Source organism: Dama dama, chromosome 14 (assembly GCF_033118175.1).
Source record: "Dama dama isolate Ldn47 chromosome 14, ASM3311817v1, whole genome shotgun sequence".
Taxonomy (NCBI): domain Eukaryota; kingdom Metazoa; phylum Chordata; class Mammalia; order Artiodactyla; family Cervidae; genus Dama; species Dama dama.
Genome location: NC_083694.1, coordinates 54,649,944 through 54,677,641, shown reverse-complemented (window position 1 = coordinate 54,677,641; position 27,698 = coordinate 54,649,944). Strand labels below are relative to the sequence as shown.

General features: G+C 42.7%; 1 protein-coding gene across 1 annotated transcript in view; it reads right to left on the bottom strand.

Annotated features, from left to right (window-relative positions):
• Nucleotides 1-596: 596 nt before the first annotated feature.
• PAPPA2 (pappalysin 2) overlaps nt 597-27,698 on the bottom strand; it is a 297,914-nt gene continuing 270,812 nt past the window's right edge. Inside the window, exons 21-22 of the mRNA XM_061160780.1 lie at nt 6,056-6,154; nt 597-3,805 (exon numbers count right to left, since the gene is read on the bottom strand). Coding sequence (XP_061016763.1) covers nt 3,731-3,805; nt 6,056-6,154 — 174 coding nt within the window. The 3' untranslated portion in view covers nt 597-3,730. The remainder of the gene's footprint in view (nt 3,806-6,055; nt 6,155-27,698) is intronic.

Genomic DNA, 27,698 nt, shown 5'->3' with positions numbered 1-27,698 from the left:
GTCCACATCTGTGAAATGAAACAATGGAAGTTGTAGATCTGTCTGTGAGGATTAAATAAGCTTGTGCTTGCCACATGTGGGGCACATGTGAGTTGAATTCTGCCTTCTAGCTAAGTTAGATGCCCCAGAGATGTTCACTGTTTCCCAGCCTTTTCTTTTCCTACCTCCATAGTGTTATCCCTGTTCTTCACTTTACCTGGACTCGTCTCGTCCCCGTCCCATTTCTGCCTGTCAAGCTCATGTGTATCCCTCATGGACCATCTTTCAAATACTTCCTCCCTTTGGCATCTAGGAGTGACGCTACTTCCCCTGAACTGTAAATGATTCTTGCATTTTATTCCTACAACTCATGAGGCACTTAACATGACTACTGTGTACTCTGCTTTTGTATATGTCATCTCTTCTTGTAAACGTTTGTGTTTATCTTCCTTACGCATACCATTTACTTAATAAATAGTTTTTAAGTGACTGAAAGAACTCATCAATCAACTGATCAATGATGGATGTCCGGACCTGGTATGAATAAATGAAAAACAATTTGGAAGTGATGAAATGATTTAAACAAAGAATAAGACACATCCTATTTTGTGTGCTGATTTTTTTTTAATGAACATCTTATAATCTTACAAAATAACTGGCTGTAGCTGTTTTACGTTACAATACAGTAGATCAGCTCCTTTCACTGTGTTCCCAATCAAACCATCCCTTTGGAGTGCTAATCGATGCACTCTATAGAGATCTCACAGAGGAGAGGACGTGCCAAACCCAATGCCTTGTAATGGAGGGAAGAAGAGGAGAGAATAAAGAATAGCTCTTTACTTTCATATACAGGTTTGCCAGCTGACAGTTTTCACTCTATCCTCTCATCTCTCTGGTTGGAGGCTGCCATACTAATTGCCAGAATCATCCAGCCCTGGGCAACCTGGACCCCAGAGCTCCTAGTCACTAGGAAAAAGAAGAAGCAGAGAAGTGATTTTGGAACAGGGAAATGGAGGGAAGTGCCTCTGGGAGAGGCTTTCTGTGACCCCATGAATGGGGAGGAGCAGCAGAATGCAGACCACCATGTGGATTGAGTGTGAGCTGACATCCACTGGGGATCTGTGACTGTGGCATCTCAGACCTTCAACTTTATTGTGACTGGAGGAGCTCAAAACCCTAGGCTCCAGGGGAAAAGGCTGGAAGAACCTGCTGTTTCCAAATGGCCAGGGCTGACTCAGGCTGTAGTCAAAAAGGCTTTCCACACACCCCCAAATCCCTCCTCTCACCTTCCTAGGGCAGTGATGGAGAGCAGGTGTTGCCAACAGAGACTAAATTTTTTTTAAAATGAAGTACAAAAGAGAAATGTTCTCATGGTTACTCCTGTGGGGAGACTGAGGCCAGACTCACACCATCATGAACCACAGGTTCCACATTCCCATGGTGGGGGTGGGTAGCAATGGGGGCTGTAACCTTCTTGAGCTGAGCAATGCCCAGGATAACTTTCCTGCTACCTCAGCCTCAGACATGGCAGGATTCCCCTGTACGGAGTTTGACATTTGGATAATGATTTTACAACTGTTTTAAAATGAAGAATTGAAACTTGTATACTCTCCTTTTCCATATGGAAGCCTATCAGAATCCCAGAAATAAATATTCTCTTCTTGAGAGCACTAAATGTGAAGCCAGATAAGGAAGAGTAGGTATCTAGACTATTGTTTCTGTTATGGCTGGGAATACAGAGGACAAGAGGATTTTGGACAGCAGCCTCTGGCTCTTTACCTTCCCCCATGATTCTGCCACCTTCCTTTTAGATCCCCATAGATAAATCTGTGTATATCCCCTTCTTTTTATTCCATTCCAGAATGTTGTTCTTTCCTACATGAAGTCTGGCTCAAGATGGAGGGAAGATAATAATTCCTTTTTTCTATTTGCACAGCCAAGGCTTCAGTGTTGATGGGAAGAGAAGAAAACTGTGGTTGGAGGCAAAGAGCAGGTGATCCAGAGAGACCAAGACTGCCCTTGAACTTTTGCCTGTTCTTCCTTTCCTGAGATGATAAGCTGGGGTGTTGAAAAAGAAACTAGCTCCTTACTCTCTTTCTCCAAGGCCTACTCCATCAATCATTACCCCCCAAAAAACAGCTGCAATAGACCACATGCAGAAAGAGTCAGCCCAGGCTGTAGACAGAGGCAGGTTAACATGATCACTTCACACACTGTCCATCTATTGAGCAAGAAAGGATCACAATGACAAAATGGACTCTAAATAGTTGAAATTCTTCTCTCTCCCCACAGAGTGTCACCCTTGCTCCATGTATTTTCAGAACTCGCTCAAAGGGAGCTCTCTGGGACACAGATTTGACACAAAGCAGTTGAATAGATTTTATCTCCCATTCTGCATTGTTCAGAGGATCCCCTGTGGTGTGCTGTGGAGACCTGAAACAAAATTGAGTCTCCTTGACTGATTTTGTCCTCCAGTCCTGGGCTCTGATTGACCCCAGTGTCTACCCTGTGAATGGCCTCTGTCAGCTCCTTCATCCCTGCCTATTCTTCCATCTACTCTCACCTTTCCCTCATGTCATTTCCTTGACATTTTCTCCTCCAGTTAGTCATGTGGCCACATGGCTGTGAATGATGGCTAGGCTCAGGGACTTAGAAGAAGGGAGACCACAGACCAAGTATGTGAAACGCATGGGTTCCTGTAATCCTGGTGACAGGAAAGTGAGCCTGCATACAGACTTGTTGACTGGCCAAAAGCCACTTCCACCTGTGGAAGTGCAGAAAACCCTGGGTCTCACCAACTGCAGTGACGAGTTCTGAGAAGTGAAGAGAAGTACTTTTTGGATGGAAACTCAAGAATCATAGTCTAGTTTTCCTGGACCCCTCATGGATGGATACCCCCACCCACATTTCCATGCCCCTTAGTATTATCATTCCAAGCCCCCATCTCCTCAAACTGGGCCCAGCTCTCAGCTCATAAAAAGATAATTAGCTGACATGTGATCATCAAAAACTCCATCCAATCTCTCTCTTTGCTTCCCCAGTTCTCTCTCAACCTGCTAATCCCTATGAATAGAAAGATGGTAGAAGAACTCAGTCCTCAAACCCTCAGCATTCATTTTGGATGTGAACTTCACAGCAGCATGTGTGGAACAATGGATAATTTTTAGCTTAGTAGACAGCAAAAAATATAATATATATAATATCTTTATATCATTACGTTTAAATACTTATAAAGAATTAATAACTAACCTCATTATTACTAAAGGAGACTACACAAAGAAAGGGAGAGAGCCAGTTTCGATTAGATGAGCCCTGAAAGATGGCAATCCATTCAAAATGGGTATTAACAGAGTGTCCCTGGCAACTGCTCTTCTAGTGTTTTGGTATTGTTTTACAAGTTGGGTGGGGCTGAATAGTTGGCAGGGTGCAGAGTAGGGAGCAGGGCAAGAGTTGAGGGTGGGATTGGATAGAATATAAATGGGGGAGGAGGGCTCTTGTATATCTATCATATTTCTCTTTCCATTTTAAATCAACTGCCTCTTTGAAGAAACTTTTGCCTATGATTCTTCCTTACTTGGGATACTTGATACAATAGTTGGCACCTATAAATGTCCTCTTGCTTTAAGATCCTTCATGTTCTTCTTCCTTCACTTTATGCCCTTTGTTTTTCATTCATCTTTTCTTTCCTTTTGTGGAGGCCCCTCTTTCTTACTGCCTCCGGGGCAGTGGAAGGAGGGGCTTGATCCTACAGTTACTGGTTTTCTTCAGCCTTGGGGTCTCGGCAGGTGCATTCATCCAGATCACAGTCAGCAGCAAATGGAATGACCTAAGGGAAAGCAAAGAGAAGTTGAAATCACCCATTTTTGCACCAAGCTTCACACTTTCAACCAGCCTTCGCTTTTCTCACTTGGTCCCAGAGGAAGTGTGGGATAGCAGGTCAGTATCACAGAACTGAAATTAACACTCAGTTCTTTCACTTACACACCATGTCTCCTTAGGCAAGGTAAACCTTGTTTCATTTTCTTTACATATAAAGTGGGAGGACAACAGCATCTACCTCAGAGGGTGTTTGGATGGTTTCAATAAGATGTTGGATATGAAAAACATATTTCTACATACCTCTAACACCTGTTACTACTACTTCTAATGTTACCACTAATGCTTTCACAAAATCCCTGTAAAGTAGGTAAGATGAATGTTAGTGTTTTTTTCTTAGAGGGAAGGTCAAGAGAGGTAGGGTGCCTTAACTCAAGGTCATGACACTACTACCTAGAAAACCAAGACTCTATAACCTAGCTCTATGTTTTCTACTCCCTTGGTGTTCTTGGGGCCATAGGGTCATCGCTGCTATTTTCATAAGCTTGAGGTTTTGCCCTTCTTGAACCCAGAATATACTTAGGTTTGGTGAAACAATGCATCTCTCTACTGATTGTTTGTGGCTAGATTGCCTTCCTGCCATGTGATTATCCCTCCTCCAGGCCAGAGATGGCCCAGCAACATTTTCTCTCCTCCTGTTTGCACTGCTACCAACAGATAACCATACATTTTGAGTGTCCATAATTAGCTTCAGAGAGAAGTGGGTGTTTAGGAGACATGATATAAAAGTGACAAAGATTCTGCTCTTTGGGCATGGATGAAACAAAAATAGATCAGGGTATCATTTAATAGTCCAAGTGCACTGAAGAGACAGTGTCGGTGACTAGGCAGAGAATGGGTGGTGGGGTTTGATGAAATTCCCCAGCATATTTGCACATACGAATTAACTAATTTAAGAGTCAACAAGGGTGAAATGATTTTTCTATCTCTCATGTGTATACTGGCCACAGTCACTGAAATCCATTCAAGGCAAACCCTAGAACTTCAGAATGTGAGATGGAGACAAGGAGAGAATTGACTGCTTTCTTCTCAAGTGGTTATGCCTTCCTGGGTAGAAAAGGGACCCATGACCAGTTACTTTCTTCAAGTGAGACTAAGAACTAGTTGGCATGATTTCTTACCTGCAATCCAAGCTCTTGATCTCTTTCTCATAGTTTGGGATTTAATGGATTTTAGAGCAAGCTCAACAATGACACAATGAGCCCTTGAGTTTTCTGCACTAAATAAGTTAATTCATGTCAGCAGTGAGAACAATGCCTAGCACAGAGTGAGTCATCAGTAAATATTATCTCTTAGAAGGAGTATTCAGGTCTGTGTACAGCTAATCATGTAGGTGTGACTTTATTATGGAGATGCATACAAGGAAGAAAACATTACCTCTTGTATATTTCTGATTCATCAAATCAGCCAACTAGCATCAAATATCTTTGGAGTTCTTGGGTTTTCATTCATATCATTCCAAGTTTTCAGCCTACTCTATTTTATATGTTTAGCTTGAGCATATCTTCTAATTTTATAAAGCCCAGAGCAACAGGATAAATGGAGAAAAGAACTACTGCTTAGGATACAGTCTGGGGAATGTTCCAGGGAGCTTGTGATGGTTGCTCAATAAATACCTGCAATATGCTTGCTACACACTTTATAGGATTTTTAATTTAGCTATGAAGATTTAATAATAACTGGAGACATTTAAAGCACTAGGTAGGAAGCCCTGCTCTGAAGTAGGAAATGGTAGCCCACTCCAGTGTCCTTGCCTGAAAACTCCCATGGACAGAAGAGCCTGGCAGGCTACCATCCATGGGGCTGCAAAGAATCAGATATGACTGATAGATTGAGGATGCACAGATACCACTTCATGGGTAACCCTGCCTCCCCAAGGAGTGGAAGCCATTATTCTCTGCTCATAGAGACATTTCCTGGACAATAATAAACAGGTGTGAATCTCTGAGGAGCAGAAGCACGGCTTTTCTGAATCAGTTGCAGGACTGACAGTGAGAGAAGTAGTGTTTTTAACAACTTATCCTAAAATTACAGTCCTTCATCCTGTCACTGGAGAAGCTCCCATGTTTGCTCGTTATCATTCTGTCTTCTGGACTGTTGAAGAAAAACCATGATGCACCACGAAGCAGAGCTAGCTGAAGTCCCTGCCTGTTTCTGGGGCTACTACCCTCTCCTCCCACACCCAGGTGCCCTCACTTACCTTCTTGGAGGAGAGTGTAGAAGAGCAGCAGTCTCCCCCATCGTAGTGGCAGTAGGCCCGGTTGTTGATGGTGTCACACCAACCATCTGCTTGGAAAGGCTGGTAAGGAGGTGGCAGGTCAGTGTCTTAAGTACAACTTCACTCTGCTTCGCCCTTTTCTCCCACTCACCCCACCTCAAAATAATCTACAGAACTCAAGATACATTATTACGGGAGAACACTCAAAGGGCAGGGTCAAAATGGACCCAACATACTCAAGAAGTTGGAAAGTCTCAAGATAAGACCCTTGGATCTAAGGAATTGACAAATTTCACACCTAGCATCTGTTCCTGGCCTATTCTAGGGTCCAGAATGGTTCACTGAATTTTTTGATCAACTTTTTCACCTTCTTGTAATAGTAGGTCTTTATATCATGTGGGTTACAGAATAGTTTCACATACAAGAAAATTAAAAAAAAATATTTTCACATGTGTTAACTCTGTTGGTCATCAAGAAAAGCTGTGCATCAGGCAAATTTGGCTTTAAAAGTCCCATTTCATCAGTGAGGAAATGGAAATAGAGATGACAAAAATCACCCCAGGTCACAGAGCTAGGGTCAAGTAGAATTTGGGATTAAAAGTCATGTATCTTGACTTTTTGCTGCTTGTTGAGCCATAAAGAAGGCTGAGCACTGAAGAACTGATGCTTTCAAACTGTGGTGCTGGAGAAGACTCTTGAGTCCCTTGGACAGCAAGGAGATCAATCCAGTCAATCCTAAAGGAAATCAACTCTGAATAGTCATTGGAAGGACTGATGCTGAAGCTCCAATATTTGACCACCTGAGGCAAAGAGCTGACTCATTGGAAAAGACCCTGATGCTGGGAAAGACTGAATGCAGGAGGAGAAGGGGATGACAGAGGATGAGATGGTTGGATGGCATCACTGACTCCATGCACATGAGCTTGAGCAAACTCTGGGAGAGAGTGATGGACAGGGAAGCCTGGCGTGCTCCAGTCCATGGGGTTACAAAGAGTTGGACACAACTGAGTGACTGAACAACAACACAGATTAAGGACCATAACCTCCAGCTCTTCTTCTGGTATTTGTACTTAGAGATCCAGTTCTGGGTTGCTATATTGACTCAAATGATGTCTGTCCAGAGTGCAATGGTCCTAGGGTTTGGTATACCAGTGCTGGAACACAAGTCATCCCACTTGTGCAGCTACTTCATGCATAGCAGCTAGACACAGGGTTAGAGCAGAGTAAGCCAAACGGTTTCCATCTACTCCTGTTACTGCTACATGTTAACAGAAACCAAAATGGGAAAGGGTCCCAGGCCAAACCAGAGTTAATGGAGTGTTTCACCCCCAAAGGGAATGTATGATAAGAACAGCAACCCGCGGTTACAAAATTGCTCAGCAGCTCAATGCGTCCTTTCTCTAGAACCACTCCTGGAAGGAAACAGTGTCCCGCAGCATCCTGGAAGGCACACCAGCCAACCCAGCCCACCTACTCAATCACATCAGCTGCTCCCCATCTTGAGTGGATGCCTAATTGTGAAGCTCAGGAAACATCTCGTGATCAAACTCTTGGGGCCACAGACGGTCAGTAGACTCTTGAATCCTGAGGCCACCTTTCAGTTCCCACATTCAAATCACTTTCTCTTCCCTCACCCTCCTTAAAGGTCAAATAGAATGACTGTTCCCTATTTCACTGTGTTTTGATGAGATAGATCACTAAAGTTAAAAAAAAAAAAAGCCATTAAATAATTTTCAGCAATTGCGTTACATCAGAACAAGTTCATCCAAGTGATTACTTCAATGTTTTGACTTATTCTATGGGGTCCAGAGGTCACTGGAACACCATTCCAGATGTATACCAGTTTGCCAGCCCCTGAGAAGCTGCTACTTGTGGGGGGTACTCAACAGCTGTCGGACAGCTGCACAGCAATGTCAGCTGAGAGTGGGAAGTGAAAATGAATTCTGTTCTCAACACGGGCCTCCCTGGGATAAAAGACAAAGATTCTGAGATGAGCATTTGTCTTCAACGCTGGAGCCCATTGCTCTGGCTCTGGAGAACTTGGAATAACTATACAATGAGCACTTGAATCTACAATTACAGCTGAATAAGAGGAGTCAAAATGCAACTAGCCACATCCTTAACACCTATAGATGCCCCGGGTTCTCCTGGGAGGACCAAGTTTATCCCACTGAGATTCCCCCAGATTTTTTTTTTTCTTTTTCGTGTGTTTGGAGTATATTTTCCTCATCTCACACTGCATCTGTTACTTTTCCTCCAACCTTGACTGACTCACTGGCAAAACTTAATCTGTTCCTTCTTTCTCTTTCATGTAATTGTCTATAAAAATCCAAAGAGCACCCAAAATACTTTTCCCACATTATAAAGGCATGGGCTTCAATATGGAGGATTAAAGGGAGATCTGAAAAAGATCTTCCTTTTCATAAGAACAACTTAGACATTTGAATAGATTAATAAGAGATCCTTTGGAGTTTTTCTTTCCAATCTCTTCCCCAAGGATGGCCTCTCTCATCTCAAGAGCATTAGGGAAGATGTGTTGAAAAGAGCAGAAATGGTCTAGGTCTAGGTTCTGCAGATCCCACTGGAGAACAATGGCTATAGCCTGGACATGATTTCTTAAAATTGCTTCTTTTATATTCTTAAAGGTCATCTGGGACGAGAAGGGAATTTATAAAAAAGGAGCATAAATACAAAGAAAAGGTTGGAAAGACCCAAGTATTTAATTTACTGTATACCTATTAGAATTAATTGTTCCTCCCCTAACCTGCCAAAAAACAACTACTCCACCCTAAACAAACAGAGTCTCCTATGACAACATGTGCCTGGGAAGCTTGACAGCTTGAGTCCAAATTACAATGGAAAAAATAGGAAGGGAAAAATACCTAATTGATCCAAAGTTTTTAAAGTGTCTGAAGACTGGATGTAGACTGGGAGACATAAATCACAATAACTGAAAGCTGTCTGATTTGGGACGTCACTCTTCCCCACAGGAAGCTTCCTCAAGGGAGGCTACAGGATCGGCTTCTCTGCACATCGCGTCCGTAGATGAAATCTTCATTACTCACACATGCACTTCACTTTCCTGTATCATCACAGTGTTCCACACAAGTGAATTTTTCAAATACCTAAAGCTTATTTCTTTAAGAGCCACTTTTAATTTTTATTTTAACCATTTTCACAGAAGGAAAAAAAAAAACCTTTATAAAATTCCAGTTTCTCTGCCTTTTGATAAATTAGAGAATACAAAGACATTAACTTGAATATTTTTCATTTTTACTCACACGGAAGCTCTTTGCATTGGGATATTTACTTCTTTACTAAATGAACTTCCTTCAACATACACACAACACCACACACACACACACACACACACACACACAGACATCCTAATGGGTCTAGTTTTGTCGAATCAACCTAAAGTAAATACCTAAATCTGAGAGAGAGGCTAAATTGCTCTTCTTATGATATATGAGTTTGATGATACCTACAGGAAAGCTTTTGTTGCTGTTGGCTGTGTTCCAGTCAGATGAAGTGGCCATATAAATGACTATGCATCAGTGATGCAATACAGAAAGGAAAGGCTGTCAGTCTGTCCTGTCCCTATGACTTGACTTCACAAGAGTAAAGATAAAAAAACAAACAAACAAACAAACAAAAGAGTAAAGATAATTTCTTCTTTATGTTATATTATCTGGTGATGTTTTCTGTTTAAATTGCTCTGGGGAGTTAGGTATGGGAATGGCAGCTCTATCTGTTGCCTATGGAATAGTCATTCATTCAATCACTCAACATTTATTCCACACCTATTTGTGCCAGGCATTGCTATGGGGATACAGAGAGAAATAAAACAGGGCTCCAGTCCTCAAGAAGACTCCCATTAGCGATCATAGCTGCTGCTGCTGCTGCTGAGCTAGCATAGAGATACAGACAGAAGAGAAGTACCTAATTCAGATTTGCGGTGGATGAGAGCAGGGGAAGGATTGTACGAGCTTTCAGGGGCTGGCACTGCTCCATCTAACCCTTGTGAAAAAAAGCTTAGTGCTGGATGATGCAGAGGGACCGGAGAAAACTGTGCAAGTGAAAGGCGAGGGTGAACAGAGAGAGGTAGGTGGTCCCAGATGGCTTCTCACAGAGCCCAGTGTCAGGAAGAGTGCCATAAATTTAAACTTTGACTGATTGGCTGATAATACCCCTATTCTATGAATTAGATTAAGGACACTTTTCCTCTACAGCATGCAATGGAACACATGGCCTCACTGATGTTTTAGAATGGTTAGTTTTGGACTTCAGACCTTCTGCTCTGCTAACCGAAAGATTGAGATCTTAGCCAAAAATGATTATATCCCCAAAGGTAAAGGCTGGGACAGAAGCCTTTGTATTTGTATCATAAGAGGTGTCTCACAATAGGACAAGATGCTAATCATATTTTTGCATGCCTAACACTATTTTCCTTCTCCTACATCATTTCCCATCAAAACTTTTTCGTTTTGTGAATGACAAATCAGACCCACACCCATTTCTCCATATTGATTAGGCTGCATCAGGCCAAAAGAAGCCTTTTTCCAAGGCAGCTGTGGTACCACACCCAGTGAAGCCCGTGCAGCAGATGGAAGCTCTCTGATTCTCCAATGAATGGTGATCTCCAGCCTCATTCTTTCAGCCCTTGGATCTGCCCATGTGTCCATGCTGCCTAGGTTTCACTGCAAGACCTCTCAGAATCTCAGGGGCAAAATCCAAGAGACCTTTGAGCCCCCTCAGGGACTCTTAATGACCACAGCACTACTTTCTTTTTCTTTAAAAAGACCACCGATACATAAAATTCTAAGGCTGATAGATCCCTGAAGGCTATTTGGTACAAAACTCTCACTTTACAGATGATGAAATGGCTGTTTAATAAGGTGAAATGTCTTGTTTGCAAGGCTAGATATGGCAATCCTGGGAAGAGAGCCCAAATTTCTTTGATTCTTGATATTCTTTCTACTAAACCATGCTACCACCATTTGATTATTTCATTAACCTTTTCATTTTGGGGGAATACAAAGTAACTTAAATTCCTTTGGCACCTCTACAAGAAGGGCTTAGCTGTAGTAACATTGATAATGAAGTGAACTCAGCAATCTAATACAGAAACCAGGAAAGGGTCATACGTATACTCTCAATTCTCCTGGGCCCTCACAATCTTACTTCTGTTTTTCTCAGTTGCAGGTTAAAGGTTTGTGCCAATAAGCAACCTGGTACTATAGCTCCTTCTGATCTTGGGGCTCAATTGGCCCATGTTTCCCTAGAGCTGATTCTGCCAGGAGGAAGCAGTGCTGAGCTCTCATCTCATCAGCAGATACCTGCCACCCGGAAACATTGATTTCGGGACCCTAGAACTGTAATCAAATATCGCTGTTCTTCAAAATCAGATTCCCTGGGGATTCCCAGTCTTTTGCCAGATCCTCAGGTTGGGAAGTCTGATATGGGGCCTAGAACCTTCACAACAGTGTGAGAACTTCTTTGGTATTATTATTCTCCAGTTTGTGGGTTACCCACCCAGCAGCTTCAAGCTGTGTTTCAGCAGTATGTGAACCAAGAATTTCCAGATATACAAGCTGGATTTAGAAAAGGCAGAGGAACCAGAGATCAAATTGCCAACATCCATTGGATCATAGAAAAAGCAAGGGAATTCCAGAAAAACATCTACTTCTGCTTCATTGACTATGCTAAAGCCTTTGACTGTGTGGATCACAATGGCCTGTGGAAAACTCTTCAAGAGATGGGAATATCAGACCACCTTACCTGTCTCCTGAGAAACTTGTATGCAGGTGAAAAAGCAACAGTTAGAATTGGACATGGAACAACGGACTGGTTCAAAATTGGGAAAGGAGTACATCAAGGCTGTATATATGCATATATACTCTGTATATGTGCAGAGGACATCAAGTGAAATGCCAGATGAATCACAAGCTGGAATTAAAACTGCTAGAAGCAATATCAACAACCTCAGATATGCAGATGATACCACTCTAATGGAGAAAGAGGAACTAAAGAGCCTCTTAATGAGGGTGAAAGAGGGGAGTGAAAAAGTTGGCTTAAAACTCAATATTAAAAAAAATAAGACCATGACATCTGGCCCATAACTTCATGGAAAATAGGGAAAAAATGGAAACAGTGATAGATATTATTTTCTTGGGCTCTAAAATCATTGCAGACAGTAACTGCAGCCACAAAATTCAAAGATGCTTGCTTCTTGGAAGGGAAGCTATCACAAACCTAGATAGTGTATATTAAAAAGCAGAGACATCACTTTGGTGACAAAGGTCTGTATAGTCAAAGATATGGCTTTTCCATTAGTCATGAGATATGAGAGTTGGACCATAAAGAAGACTGAACACTGAAGAAATGATGTTTTTGAATTGTAGTCCTAGAGAAGACTCTTGAGAGTCCCTTGGACAACAAGGATATCAAACCAGTCAATCCTAAAGGAAATCAACCCTGAATATTTATTGGAAGGACTGATGCTGAAGCTGAAGCTCCAATACTTTGGCCACCTGGGTGAAGAGCTGACTCATTGGAAAAGACTCTGATACTGAAAAAGATTGAGGGCAAGAGGAAAAGTGGGCAACAGAGGATGAGATGGTTGGATAGCATCACTGACTCAATGGACATGAGTTTGAGCAAACTCTAGGAAAAGTGAAGGATAGGGATGCCTGGCATGCTGCAGTCCATAGGGTCACAAAGAGTTGGACATGGCTTAGCAACTGAACAACAAGAAGAAGGATGATAAAGTCAGGCATTTTCTGCTTACTGCAGTCATCTGAGGAAAAGAGGGAATGAAATCATTCTACTCCTCCCATGTTCACCCCTTGGGGTGGGAGGGTGCCAGTGATCTCACATTTGTGGGTTTGCAGCAATCTTCTTGGAAAATGTAAAATTCTAATTGACAGATATCCTGAGATGGATTGTGCAGGAAGAATTTCTTAGATACAATGTCCTCTGGAAAATCTCATCTGGTGTCCTAGACCCAGAGAACTCTCCATGCCTATGTACTATGGCATATTTTATCCATATATGCTTTATAGGACTTAACATTCAGCATGTACCGTCAAGGGCTCAGAGTCTAATCACTTCTGTAGTGCCAGGTGCTAGCTCAGCACCTGATGCACTGCAGGTTCCCAACAAATAAATAACCATCATGGTGGCTAACCACGTTTTCTTAGCATGCTTTATGAGCCGATTCTCCTTTTCATTAGTCCTCCCTTACAAGGTGCACAGTATTGATACACACTTATTTCTGAGTGGGAAGAGATAGTAGGATACACCATCTGAAAATTCTCCCTCTATAAACAATCTAGAAATATTGAACAGATTTATCAACATCATCGTAGTTCTATAGGTGGGATAATAAGGGAAGACTCGAAATTGCCAGGGGCCAAAATCTAGAGCAGAAAGAAGGCAGTGGAACTGTGACTGCCCTCGGAATGTTTGCAAATACTATCTGTAATCAAGTGGTTGAGTTTTAACAGCTGATCAGGATCAGGGACCCAGGTCTTGGACATTTGCAAAATGGGGATCTTTCAAGTGGCTCTGTTAGTATTTTGTATGCATGCTATGCATGCATGTATTGGATTCTTTACCTCTAGCACCACCTGGGAAGCCCATGGAACAACATATATATGGCAATGCTGCACAGGTAGCTTAACTCATCCGGAACTAAGGGATTTTCCCGTGTCTACCTACCTGACCTGAAATCTCCATTATTTAATCCAAGGAGTGGCAAAATCACAAATCACTAAGACATTAAAAACCTCCTAGGTTGCCAGCTAACAACTGAAACTATGAAGAGTACCTTCTTGAAGGCCAACAGTCTACTCTTTAAACAACAGATAAGCAAGACATAATTGAGAGGAAGGCAATAAAGATACGCATTCTATTGTATGAGCAGAGGGGAACAGTCCCATTTGGTGGCCCTCAGAGGTCAGTACTCAGGTCTACTCCTGTGGTCTACTGTGCTTTACTGGTCCATATGAGGTCACTAGACCCTCAAAAGAAAACAAAGGGGGACCTTGACAAGGTCAGAAAGAGAAGCCTGATTATTACCAGGTCACCTCTATCTGACACCAAAACCAAATACAGTCTTAGAACAGGAATAAGCAAGTAGTGCAAAAATGAATCCCTTCTGTGAGAAACAGGATACAATGAGACAGGAAAAGAAAAGCAAACAAAATAAGGTCAGATTACTTCTTTCAGTTATAACACATTTATCTGCAGTGAGGTACCCAGAGCTTCAAAGCTCCTGCCCAGTAAGATGCCCAAGACTGTACAGTATGGTTATTCAGAACATGAAGTATACTGTGAAATAAACCTACACCGACATCCCAGCTCTGCTCCTCAGCAACTGTTAGAGCCTGAGCGAGTTACTGTATTTTAAGTTGCAATATTCTCCTTTGTAAATAGGAATAACACCTATTTACAGAGTCGCTGTCAAGAAAAAATGAGTGAATGGAGATGAAACGCTTAGCCCAGTACCTGGCCCACAGTAAGTACTCAATCAATCCCAGTTTTATAAAGGTGCCAGGAATGTACCATTGCTTTTACCAGGGTGTGGGTTGGTGTCTGAGCTCCCTCCATAGAGACTCCGATCAAAAAGACACCAAGATTCTGCCACCAACACTTTAGGATCAAAGCTGTGGACGCTCTCATCTCTGCTCCCACCACCCTCAACCATAAATGTACCTATCTGAGTCATGGAGGAGAGTCAGATGACAAGGGAAATGGGTCTGGGACTTATTAAAACAGACTGGGAAAAGTCTTCCTGGCTTCTGAAAACCAGGGCTCCCCTCAAAACCATAGTGGTGACTTGGGTGTCTTAGCCTCTGAAAAACCCCAAACCATCACAGACACCTCTTCCCTGACGGGCACTGGAGGAAAACAGGAAGGTGAGAAGACTCTGTGACTTACTTTTCAGCCAAAAATAACCTCCTAGCAGTTCCTTCCATTTAGCTGCAAAAAAAAAAAAAAAGACCCAGCAGCTCAGACTCCCCACTTCATTTACAAACATCCACCACCTGCTTCCCGACGTGGCCCTTCTCTTGGCCCAGCATGGCCCTGGAGCTTCTCACCCACACCCGGGGGGCGGGGGATGCTAAGGTCCTGACGGGGAACCAGGGGCAGCAGGGTGTTCAGGTAGAGGCTGCACTTCCCTGTGTCAGAAAATCATGGACTCCAAGTCAGAGTTCAGCTTCTCATAGGAGAGAGGAAAAGAGGATATGTCCCCAAAGTCCTTGTCACTCTCTCTGATGGAGCTTAATAAAAAGGCAAAATCCTCCTGCAAATTTGTGATCTGTCCCTCTGTTGAGAAATGTTTACCAAATCGAACCACTGCTGCTGGTGGGACCGTGTCCTAGCCCTCAAGTGCCCAGGGAGGCCTCATGGATGGTAAGATGCTCTATGCCTTGGGCCTTTACCTCCCTCTGCCTTTTATTGTATGAGGCCATGACAGAACCAGTACTCCACTCCCAATGTGTGTGTATGTGTAGTTGCTTAGTCATGTCCAACTCTTGGCGCCCTTTTGGACTATAGCCCACCAGGATCCTCTGTCCATGGAATTCTCCAGGCAAGAATACTGGAGTGGGTTGCCATTTCCTTCTCCAGGGGATCTTCCCAACCCAGGGACTGAACCTGTGTCTCTTGTGTCTCCTGCACTGCAGGCAGATTCTTTACCTGTTGAGCCATCAGACACCTCTCTCAAATCCTTAACTCCTTTCTCAAATCCCCATAGTCACTCACAAGGTCACTGCCTGCCCTTGGCCCTAAACCCCAACTCCATGTCCTAAATACAAGGCCCCCAAACCTTTCCTCTCCTCCCCATTTGGTCTCACTCTCTCTCATGCTTTCCTTTCCTCCAGAGCAGTTGATCCTGCACAATGAGCTCGCCCAGTTTTGATGCTAGTGGTTCCCAGTCCTTCAATGGCAAACTAGGATTTCATAGCAGCATCACCTGTCTCATCTCCAAATTGAATCACACAGTAATACTTCTTATGACACTGTCAGGTGACCCAGCAGCAGTCCTTCGAGTGACCTGTTGGCTGCGCTGAGGTTTTCAGTGAGAGATGATGACAACACACCTTCAGACCCCATCCACGTCTCCATCACGAGGCTGGTGGACCCATTAATTCTCATGATTTTGCCTGTCTTGTTTTCACGGTAGGAGGGACCTTATAGGTGGCCTAGAAGCTCTCCTGATAGCGTTGCTACAGGGCATTTGGCTTTCTTCTTTAAAAGAGGAATAAGTTAACAATTGTTTGTTCAGGGGAATTTCCTGCCTCGGATCCAGCTAACTGGAGCCAACCTACTGTGGTTCAAGGCCAGAGGTAGAAATGTTGAACACAAGAAGTTTGAAGTTTACAAGGGCCATGGGGATAGGGACACTTTCAGTTTGTCCCCATTTTTACTCCTATTTCTTTCCACCAGCAATGACGCCCCTGCATTAGCACAAGGCCTAACATACCACAGTAGGTACTTCCTGAATATCCAGTGGATGAGACCTATGAGAATTGACTTTATAAGCTCAGAAGGCAGAATAGTGTTTGCTTTCTACTCCTCTGGACTTTCCTCCAAGATAAGGTATTTTCCTCTCTCTGGTTCTCTGCCCTCCCCAGATATCTATTCTCACTATCAAGGACTCTTTAAAACATCACTTGAAATATGAGCTTGGCATGACCTGCCAGGGAGAGGTTCATCATCAACAGATTCTCTCACAAGACCAAACTGAAAGACTCAGAAGAAGAAAGCTCGGAGCACACCACCAGGCTGCTGCAGGCACCTTGCCCCGCAGGTGGGACCTTCCGCCTGGCTTCCAGGCACCTCTGTAGGTGGTCCTTCATCCCCGCTTCCTCCCTGGGCATCTGCCATCTGCGGTGCCAGTACCCCAGCCCACATGCTCAAGACATGGAGCCCTATAGGCTCTGTTCAACCTCTGGGAGGACAAGGAGGTGAAAGCCGGAGGAAACGGGCAGAAGTCAGAGGTGGAGGACCTGGCGCCAGAGACAGGGACAGAACACGTGAAACCTGGAAGAAGGCCCGGGGCTGCTGGTGGGGTTCCTGCTCTGACTTCTAGCCTTCACCTCTCCCTGTCCCTGTCTGCTGGTTTTTCAGCCAGCCTGCAGTTCATGGGAGGTTGAAGCAGCCCGAGCCGATGACGGGAATGTTCCACCGCAGCCCCCGACACGCGTGCTCGCCCCCAGGCGCCCTGGCCACACGCACTCTCATGCCAGGCAGCTCGGCATTTCTTGGCTCCCCAAGCCTGCCCGTGGAAGATGACTGGGAATGCAGACTGTGGGAGGAAATGACAATATTCATTGTTTGGATTAAATATTTTTCTTGGCCCTCCTGTTGTTTGCTGAGCATCTTTTTTTCCCCCCCTTCTCATTCTCTCTTTCCTTTCCTCGTCCCTCCCTCTACCTCTCTCTCCCTCCCTCTCTCTCTCTCTCTCATCTCTTCCTCAGTAATCAAGCATACTGAGAGAAAGTTCAAGGAGAAAGCAGAAACTCCTAGGGTGGGAAGAGCTGTTGAAGGAAATTTAAGTCATTGACAAAGGCTTTTGCCATTCTGGTACCATAACCAGCTCTTCCCAAGGATGTTTGGCTTTGCAATAAAGCTAAACCTACATTGCTTTGAATTTTCAGAAGTCTTCATGGGATATAACCCATAGCACTTGTTTTCTCTCTCATCCGCTCCTTCTTTCATATATATGTAATATGTGTGTGTGTGTGTGTGTGTATATATACACACATATATGTGCACAGGGCTTCCCAGATGGTTCAGTGGTAAAGAATCCACCTGCCAATGCAGGAGACAAGGGTTCAATCCCCGGGTTGGGAAGATCCCCCCTGGAGTAGGAAAAGACAACCCACTCCAGTATTCGGGAAATCCCAGGGACAGAGGAGCCGGATGGGCTATAGTCCATGGGGTCACAAAGAGTTGGACATGACTGAGTGACTGATATGCACATATATACACAAAAATATAATGCATAAATGACATATATTATTCATATATAAGATAAATGTGTATATAATAATCACTAATATATGATGTTTATAAGCCAGATATATAACCTTAAAATATGTGTTACAAGCCTGAGAAAACCATAATTAAAGACACATGTACCCCAATGTTCACTGTAGCACTATTTACAATAGCTAGGACATGGAAGCAACCTAGATGTCCATCGCCAGACGAATGGATAAGGAAGCTGTGGTACATATATACAGTGGAATATTACTCAGCAATAAAAAGGAATACATTTGACTCAGTTCTAATGAGGTGGATGAACCTAGAGCCTATTACACAGAGTGAAGTAAGTCAGAAAGAAAAATAAATATCATACCCTGACACATATATATGAAATCTAGAAAAATGGTACTGATGAACCTATTTTCAGGGCAGCAATGAAGATGCAGACACAGAGATTTATGGACACAGGGAGGGAAGGTGAGGGTGGGAGGAGTTGAGAGAGTAGCATGGAAACATGTACATTACCATATATAAAACAGATAGCCAGTTGGAATTTGCTACATGACAAGGGAGCTCAAACCTGGTGCTCTGTGAGAACTTAGAGTGTTGGGATGGTGTGGGAGGTGAGAGGGGGTTTCAAGAGGGAGGGGACATATGTATACCTATGACTGATTCATGTTGACGTATGGCAGAAACCAACACAATGTCGTAAAGCAATTACTCTCAAATTAAAAAACAAATACATTTAAAAATATATACTACATTTTATACACACAAATACACACATACATATTCAATTTCTCTGGAAGCTCCAGGCATAAACAGTGACTCTAAAGGTAAAAATGTGTTTACAAACCAGAAAGCAACATATAGAAACAAGATACTATTTTTATTTTATATATGACATTTTCTGTGTATCAGGAACTGTGCTATAAGGTTTTATTCATGGTTTTATTGAACCCTCACAACAACTCATTTTATATATGAGAAAAACCAGGGATCAGAGGTTTTAAGAAATCTGTCTCTAGAAAAGATGCAGAGTTACCATCTGACACCTAGGTCTGTGCTATAAACATCTTGAGAGGCTTACTCTGCCTCCAACATCATTCACCATAAAATAATGATACCCCTCACTTCAGTTCTCAGAACCGCACACCTGGTTCAATCTCTACCATAATTATGGGCGTGAAGTAGCCACTTTCTGGATGGAAAGTCAGTGTCACAGAGGTTGCTGAGAAGTGTTATCAGCTTCAGAACATACGATGAGCCAGGCATGGAGCTATTTGATAGAATTCTGGAATGTCTATTTGATAGATACTTAGTGTGTCTCCTACGTACAAGGCATGACTAAGTATCTGCCTTAAAGAAGCTTTGGAGGCATCAGCATTGAATATGGCAGAGTCTGAGACAATAGGGTAAAAAAATCACAGGCCAATGGAGGATTAATTGCCAAAGGAATTAATGGCAACAATAAGACCTATAGAAGTTTAGAATAGGAAAGGGGCTGGGGCATTTCAGAAAGGCTTAATGGAATAAATGGGATTAGACTTAATCTTTGAGGATGGAAGATTTGGGCAGAGAAACAGGGAGAAAAATCCCAGCAGGAGGGCAAATATATGCCAAGATTTCAAATGGAAAAAGAAAAGATATATCTGTGGTTTCCTGCCTGGATTATTAATGGCCTAAGTTTGGAACTAGGTCAAAATCTCCATCTAGAGGAATCTCATCCTTATCCCTGAAAAAAGTAGGGAGAAATGAAATCTGGGAGTGTGTGTGTGTGTGTGTGTGTGTGTGTGTGTAGAAGAATAATATGCTAAAAGTTGTCCTTCAAATGTTGGATCTGGGGACAGTGCGGGGAATGTTTAGGAGAGAACTGGAGGGCTCCACAGTAGGTAGAAGTTGATCTCAAGCAGATAGGAACTGAGAAGAACAGAATTGTCTGGTCATAATATGCAATAGGAAAAAAGAAGGGAGGGGTCTTATGAAGGAAAATTGTCAGGACTTGGCAAATGGTCACATTTGGTTAGAAGGCCAACAGAGATGAAGGTCCGTCTGTGACATTTTACTCAAATCATGATAAGCTTTTCTCAAAAAATTAGCTCCTTGAGAAAACAGCTAGGAAGACTCCTCACTAAATCTAAGGATTAAGTCAAAATAGAACCTGATCCATCAGCAAACTCTGTACTCACAAACTTCTCTCCTCACAGTGAGAAGCTCTACACATCTTCTTTATCCGTTCAAACAAAGGCCCAGAGGGTCTCTCCTGCCCAATTTCTGCTAGGCTTTCCCCACAACTTGGCCGTGACTATTTTATCACCCCTAGTAATATTCAGGTCCAGCTGAGTTGAGGAATGGCAGGAGGGAGGTGGCATGTTTATTCTGGAATACTTTCTTGCCAATAGTCATTTCTTTTAGCCCTGATCTAATTTTTAGTTCCTGTGTCTGCAAGGAGCTCAGTTTGTGTGGCTGATTACTGTGGTTCCCATCCTCAACCTGTCACGCCATCCTGGGTTGTCAGCCCGGCTGTTCTGTTCTCCGTTAATTGGTCCATCCATCCAGTCTCACTTTCACCCATATGGAACCTATTCTCTGTGCAAGTGTCTTGTTTACATTCCCTTTATCTACGGGGCGCTTGTCTGTGTATCTTATTCACTCATCCGCTGATCAGCTGCATCTGTTTCACAACATGTTCTCCAGGCTCACTTCGTTGGTCTCTGATCCTTGCTAAGCAGGCCTCCTCCTCTTCTGGGGGCAAGCCTGCAAAGCCCAGGGAGAGGTCCTAACAGGTGACCAGCACCCCATGTTCATTTCTCACCCAAGTTCCCTACAAATCCTACGTTACTAGTTTGTGTGTTCTCTCTTTGTTTATTTGTTCTTAATCTTCCTACCAGTTTAAGAACAGGGCAGGGACTCTGGAATGGGCTGCCTGGGTTCATTTACAGCCTCACATTGCTCTAGCTGTGGGGATTTGGAAATGTAATTGAATTCTTAGCCCCCTAGTTTCCTCATCACGAAAACAAGAAGGATACTAATAGTAGTAATTCCTCCTAGAATGCACCTGGCATTCAATAAACATCCAATAATGTTATTAATTATAGCATGGAACCAGGAGTTATTTTACTATTTCCTGAGTGCAGTGAGCCGGCATACTCTGGGTATCCATGCTTCCCTATCGGTGAAGGTGGAAAGTAGTTCTCCCAGAAGTGGCTACCAGAAAGCCTGGTTATTCTTCTCTTATAACTATGACCAGTAATACCAGGGATCTTACCATTAAACTTGTCCAACTACAAGGACAGAATGACTCTACATACATAACACAGCTTTCGCTCTGTGCTCAGTTGCTCGTCATGTCCCACTCTTTGCGACCACATGGACTGTAGCTCACCAGGCGCCTCTGTCCAAGGGATTCTCCAGGCAAGAATACTGGGTGGGTTGCCATTTCTTTCTCCAGGGGATCTTCCTGACCCAGGGATCAAACCCGCATCTCCTGTGTCTCCTGCATTGGAAGGTGGATTCTTTATCACTGCAACACAGCCTTAAGGCAGGCAAATTAAGCAAAGCTATCTGAAATACAAGTCATCTCTCTTAGGTTCTGTTGGATAGCTTCCCTGGTGGCTCAGATGGTAAAGAATCTGCCAGCAGTGAAGGAGACTCAGGTGCAATCCCTGGGCCAGGAAGATCCCCTGGAGAAAGGAATGGCTACCCACTCCAATATTCTGGCCTGGGGAATCCCATGTACAGAGGACCCTACAGCCCATAGGGTCACAGAGTTGGATACAACTGAAGAGACTTAGCACATAGCGCAGAGGGCTCTCATAATGGAATTATTACCCTTACTAGAAGAGACACCAGAACTTTCTATCTCTCTCTGCCAGCTGAAAACACAGTGAGAAGGTGATCATCTGCACACCAGGAGGAGAGCCCTCGCTAGGAAATTGGATCAGCCAGCACCTTGATCTGGGACTTCCTGGCCTCCAGAACTGTGAGAAATAAGTGTCAATTGTTTAAGCCACCTAGCCAATGCATATTGTAAACAGCAGACTGAACAGACTAACACTCAAGATTTATTTAGTGAGTTTATTACTTTAGCTTTTTTTTTTTTCTTTACTTATTTGTCAACCTGAAGAATTCCTAGAGATTTTGTCTGAAAAAAGGGAGCATGAAAAAGAGGTAAGAAGAGGACAAACAGGCAGGGAGCAGCTCTCAGAGGGAACCTAAAGAAGTTAAAAAGACTGTTGGTTTCTGCTATGCAGTAACGAAGCAGGTTTGAATGGGTTTGACCCATGGCCTGGGCATGCAGGGCATGAAACCAGGACAGGTGAGCAAAGCCAATAAGTTGGGCAACCTGTAGCCACTCCAACTCAGCTCTAATGTCCTCAGGGTCTTAAGTGGTTCCAAGGCCAGAGACCATTCCCAGAGACCTAACAGCATTGCAGACATGCACCACCAAGTTTAATATTTCCCACATTAGAAAGACTTCAATTGAATCTAATCTCATTTTTAATTAGTCCTCACATCGCCTGGTGAGGCAGATTAATATGATTATCCATATTCCACTGATGGGGAAAATGAGACAAAGGGCCATGCCTCAAGGTCACTTAGGGAATGAGCAATAGAGGTGAAAATTAAGCATTTTAAATTTCCCAACTAGCACACAAGGGAGAGGACAGTGGGGAGTTGATTTCATCTCCTTTTGTTCAGAATCTTTCACATCTGGATAAGGCATATTCAATTTACTACATGGTTTCTCTAATTAAAAAATAAAGGACTCATTCTACTTTTGAACTCCAATATTCCATTTTCAATGCATAAGGAATTTACCAAGTATTCTATGCCAGGAGCAGCCCCCCAAAAAGGTAATAAAATGAGTATTACTTAGACAAAAGTGAATATATATTGACTATTTATCCAAAGCAGGTGACAAGTGTTTGATCTCTGGTCAGTAAGATCCTTTGGATAAGGAAATGGCAAACCACTAAAGTATTCTTGCCTGGGAAATCCCATGAACAGAGAAGCCTGGCAGACTACCGTCCTTGGGGGTTGCAAAGAGCCGTACTTGACTTAATGACTAAGCAACAACAACAATATTGACTATTTATGGAATGTTCAATATTATCCTACATTGTAGGGGATGGATATAAACACAGAAGACTAAAACATGATTTCTGTCCTCTAGAAGTTGGTCTAATTTATCCAACTGAACATTCAAAATAGTAACCAATACAAATAGTACATACCTCTAGCTATATCATTAAATCATTAAAGAATCTGCCTGCAATGCAGGAGACCTGGGTTTTATTCCTGGGTCGGGAAGATCCCCTGGAGAAGGAAATGACAACCCACTCCAGTATTCTTGCCTGGAGAATCCCTTGGACAGAGGAGCCTGGTAGGCTACAGTCCATAGGGTCACAAGTGTCAGACACAACTTAGTGACTAAACCACCACCACTAGCCGCGTAGACAGGAACCAGCTCTTTACTTTGTTCCCCAAAGTAGATGTTTAAGCACCATGTGTTGATAAACTATTGGCTGAGCTTATTTCAGATCAAACTGAGATATTACTAATGTGAGAGGCAAGCTCATAGTATCATATACCTCCCCTCTTTCCCATTCAGTTATTTCATCTTCGATCTCTCTCTCATAATCCATCACCCCTTTTACTGAAGAAACAATTTTATATGCAGTCTCTTTTCACTCTTCTCTTTCTGCTTCCCCAGTTCAGTGAGGTGGCTGTTACCTTATTTTAGGTGAGAGAGGATAAGGTTCTGACTTCTGTGGTTTAAATTTGCCACCATGATTTTCTTCCTTAAATAGAAATCTTATCATCTTTTCTCTGTGGCTGAGATGTTTAATGCTCACCTAATATCCGTGTGTTTCCCTGAACTCAGCTGAGGCCCTGAGACCATGTTCTGGCTAATGGGAAGGCAAGCAGACATGATGCACTACTTTTCACCCAAGGGACTCAAGAGTTATTGACCTCTCTCTATATTTCTTCTCTGCCCTTTTAGAAGAAAACATGGAGACCACATTTTGAGAAGACAGAGGTGTGAGATGGAAGAAATAAATGCACGCTCCAGAGTGTTATACCAGACTTCATGGGAGTAAGAAACAAATCCTTTGTCACATTTAGTCACTTGAGATTTCTAGGTTCATTGGGGACCACAGCCTATCCCAATTAATTCATATTCTATTTATAAACCTTCAGTGGGTCGACACTGGCTCCAGGATAAAATCCAAACTCATTAGCTCAGCACACAAAAACTTGAGTGATCTAGCCCTAACTGAGCTCTTTAACCCCCAATCATTCCACATTCCTTCATGTTCTCCAAGATCAGCTTCACAGAGCAGATGAATAATATTTTCTGTGATATGCCACTGGCATTTGGGGGTTGTCTGTTATAGGATATGACTGTAGCAACATTTAAATAATATAGAGATTGGTATTAGAAGTGGGGTGCTGCCATAACAAAAATCTAAAATGTGTGCCTCTGGTTGCAGAATGGTGAATCAGGAAGCAAAGCAGTTGCTTTAAGAAGCTGGAAAAATCAATTACTTCACCATGTAATGGGGAAAAAATATTAAATGTTTCCTGTAGTTGTGAGAAAAGTTAACTGTTATAACTCACAGGTCAGAAAATTTACTTAATAGCCTATTGACTTTGGGAAAGGAGGATTTAAAGAAGAAAATTACCAGAGTTAGTTAGTGCTGGCTACCTGCATCTGATAAGGTGCTGCAAGAAGAGATGAGCTCAGGAAAGGTTGCTGCTTTGCCAGCAGAATTGACAGGGAATATAAAGTACTAAAAATTCCAGGATTTGTAGTGAAAAACAAACTTATTTCTCATTTCCAATGAGCAAAAGATGAAACTGAGTAATACTTTGTATTAGAAATGCCTTCTAAGACTGAAGTTAAGGCCTAATCTCAGGCAAAGACCAAATCAAGGACTATTTCATCATTTGTTCACACTTTTAATTGGATTTCAGTGGTAACTAGAAGATCCTTGTAGCTGAACAAAGTGACTTCTAGAAAAGAGACTAAGGACTTTATCACAGACAAGCCTCATAAGTTCAGAATACCTATCAAATCGATATGAAGAGGCACATCTTGAAAAGACTGTGAGGCTAGCTCTTATAATATGGATTTGACTGAAATTAAATATATGCAAAGCCAAAAAAAGTCTGTGAGAATTCAATTTCCAAAAGTAACATCAGCTTGTGTTAAAAGAGACTTGCTGTTAGAGAATTTGGATAGATTTTTGGATTCTTCATATTCTACATCAGAAGAAAGAAGACTGAGAAAACTACTTAGTTCCCAACAGGAGGATGTTCCCTAGTGCTCTCTGCTTGTGACCCAAGAGGATACTAGAAAAGGAAGGATGTCCAAGAGAGCCGAACCAAGAGCCATGAATCAAAATGAACCTGGGAGTTTTACCTAGGAGGTAATCAGTAGCCATTAAACAAGCAGCACTCCCTACTCATAGAGTATAATTTTTGCCACTTTTCTTGGAGGGATTTCAGAATTGTTGTTATGTGATTTTTCCTTTTTCTCTTTGAAAGGGGATGGTTACTGTGGTTTTCCTGTTTCTACTCTACTTTGCTATCAAGTCTGAGGAGGAGAATCTGTGATTTTAGCACACCAGTCTCGAGATTAAGAGAAGCTTTGTTGTATCCGATGTAAATCATGTTATTTGAGGTTTTTAAGCCTGATACTAGACTGGATAAGACATTTAGAGTATTTTGGGGTAGGGTGAAATAATTTGAATATAACAAATGTCTGTGACCAAAGAGACTGACTGGAAGATATTGTTACATGTCCATAGCTCCTTCTGATCTCTCTTCCTTTGCCAGGAATTCACTATCAGTAGAGGATAATTTCCATTCCTACAAATTGTAAATGGAGCCATGTGATTTGCCTTGGCCAATGGAACATGAATATGTATAACAAGTGCTACATTTGACAAGAGGTTGTGAATGTCTTGGTATGCCTTTTCTGTTTGTTTTTTTTTTTTTTCCTACTCATGCAACCCGCCATGAGAAGAACATATACTGGGTAGCTACTGACCCTTAAACTTTGAAGCCTGGGTTCTTGAGTCAGGTGTAGTAAACCAACCCCAAACCTAAGGCAGAACCACTTTAGCCAACCAGCAGATGAATGAGTGAGAAATAAATGTTCTTGATACAAGACATTGATATTTGAGGATGATCTGTTATGCAAAAGGGGCTTCCCTGGTGGTTCAGATGGTAAAGAATCTGCCTGCCATACAGGAGACACAGGTTCGATCCCCAGGCCAGGAAGATGATCCCCTGGAGAAAGGAATGGCTACCCACTCTAGCATTCTTGACTGGAAAATCCCATGGACAGTAGAGCCTGGTGGGCTACAGTCCATGGGGTCGCAAAGAGTCAAACATGACTGAGTGACTAACATACACACATACGCAGCATCATAGAAAAATCTGGATCACAGCATCATACAATTTCCTTTCACATTTTTGCCTTTCCATATGTTTCTATTTTTTCCTTCAAAATTCACCTCAGATGGTTACCCCTCTGTAAGATCTTCTCAACATAATTGAGGCAAGTTATTTGCTTTATTCTCTGTGCCCCCATGTGACTTTGTTCATATCTTTGTATTATTACTCATGGAGTAGCAATTTGATCTTTTTACCTCTGTTGTATATGCTGTGTTGGAAATTCCTTATTCATTTTTGTAATCTTGACACATACTTGGCACTCAGAAAATACTATTTTAAGTGAAGAAATGAGTAAAGGAAACTGAAAGAGTGATCGTAGTTTAGTAACCATGGTGTAAGTTGGGAGAAGAGGCTATGCAACTTGTGCAAATCCTAGCCATTGGGGGGAGCAGCAAGCTTTTAGACTGAGAAATGGTTATGAAGCTCATATTAAAAAAAAGAGCTAGATGAATTTGTTTTTTCATGTGTTGGAATTTGGAGCCCTAGATTCTGTAGCTAAGCTTGGAGAGGTGGGAAGATGCTTCCCATGCATGAAGTATTGTACATTCCTGGGTTAGAACATGTTTTCTTTGGGGGTTGTTGTGGTTTCTTTCTTTTTTCTCTTTTCTTTCCTTTTTATTTTTTTCCAGCTTTGGAAGCATCTAATGTTTGCAATAACAACAACAAAAATATGAGGCTGGCCTAGTATGAATCAGGAGACAATCTGGACTTGCAGTGGATGTAAGGGGTGGGAGGTGGAGGGAGGAAAGAAGAAAGGAAAAACAGTTGCCAGGAGCTTAACAGAAGAAAATGCCACGCACGACACATGGCTGGCACCATGGGCAGCAACATCTGGTCTAGATAAGGACCCCCCGTGTGTGCTGCTGAGTGTGCACGTGTGTGTGCATGTGCATGTGTAAGGAAACACCCAGGCTCTGGGCTTCAGGAAGCCTGCTCGTGGCTCCAGGCTCACTAGTCTGAAATGCTACCCTCCGTGGCGGCCTCTCACCGTGAGCTAGATCCGCAGCCAACTTATTCTTGCGAAGTATGTTGCAGGCTAGAATGGGCTGTGGAAAACAAGCCCGAGAAAAGCCACAAGGGCCTCCTGACCCATTTGAATCTTTCTCCTGCCAAGTCCTCATTACTGATCTTAAATAGGAAGGAAAACAATGTATAA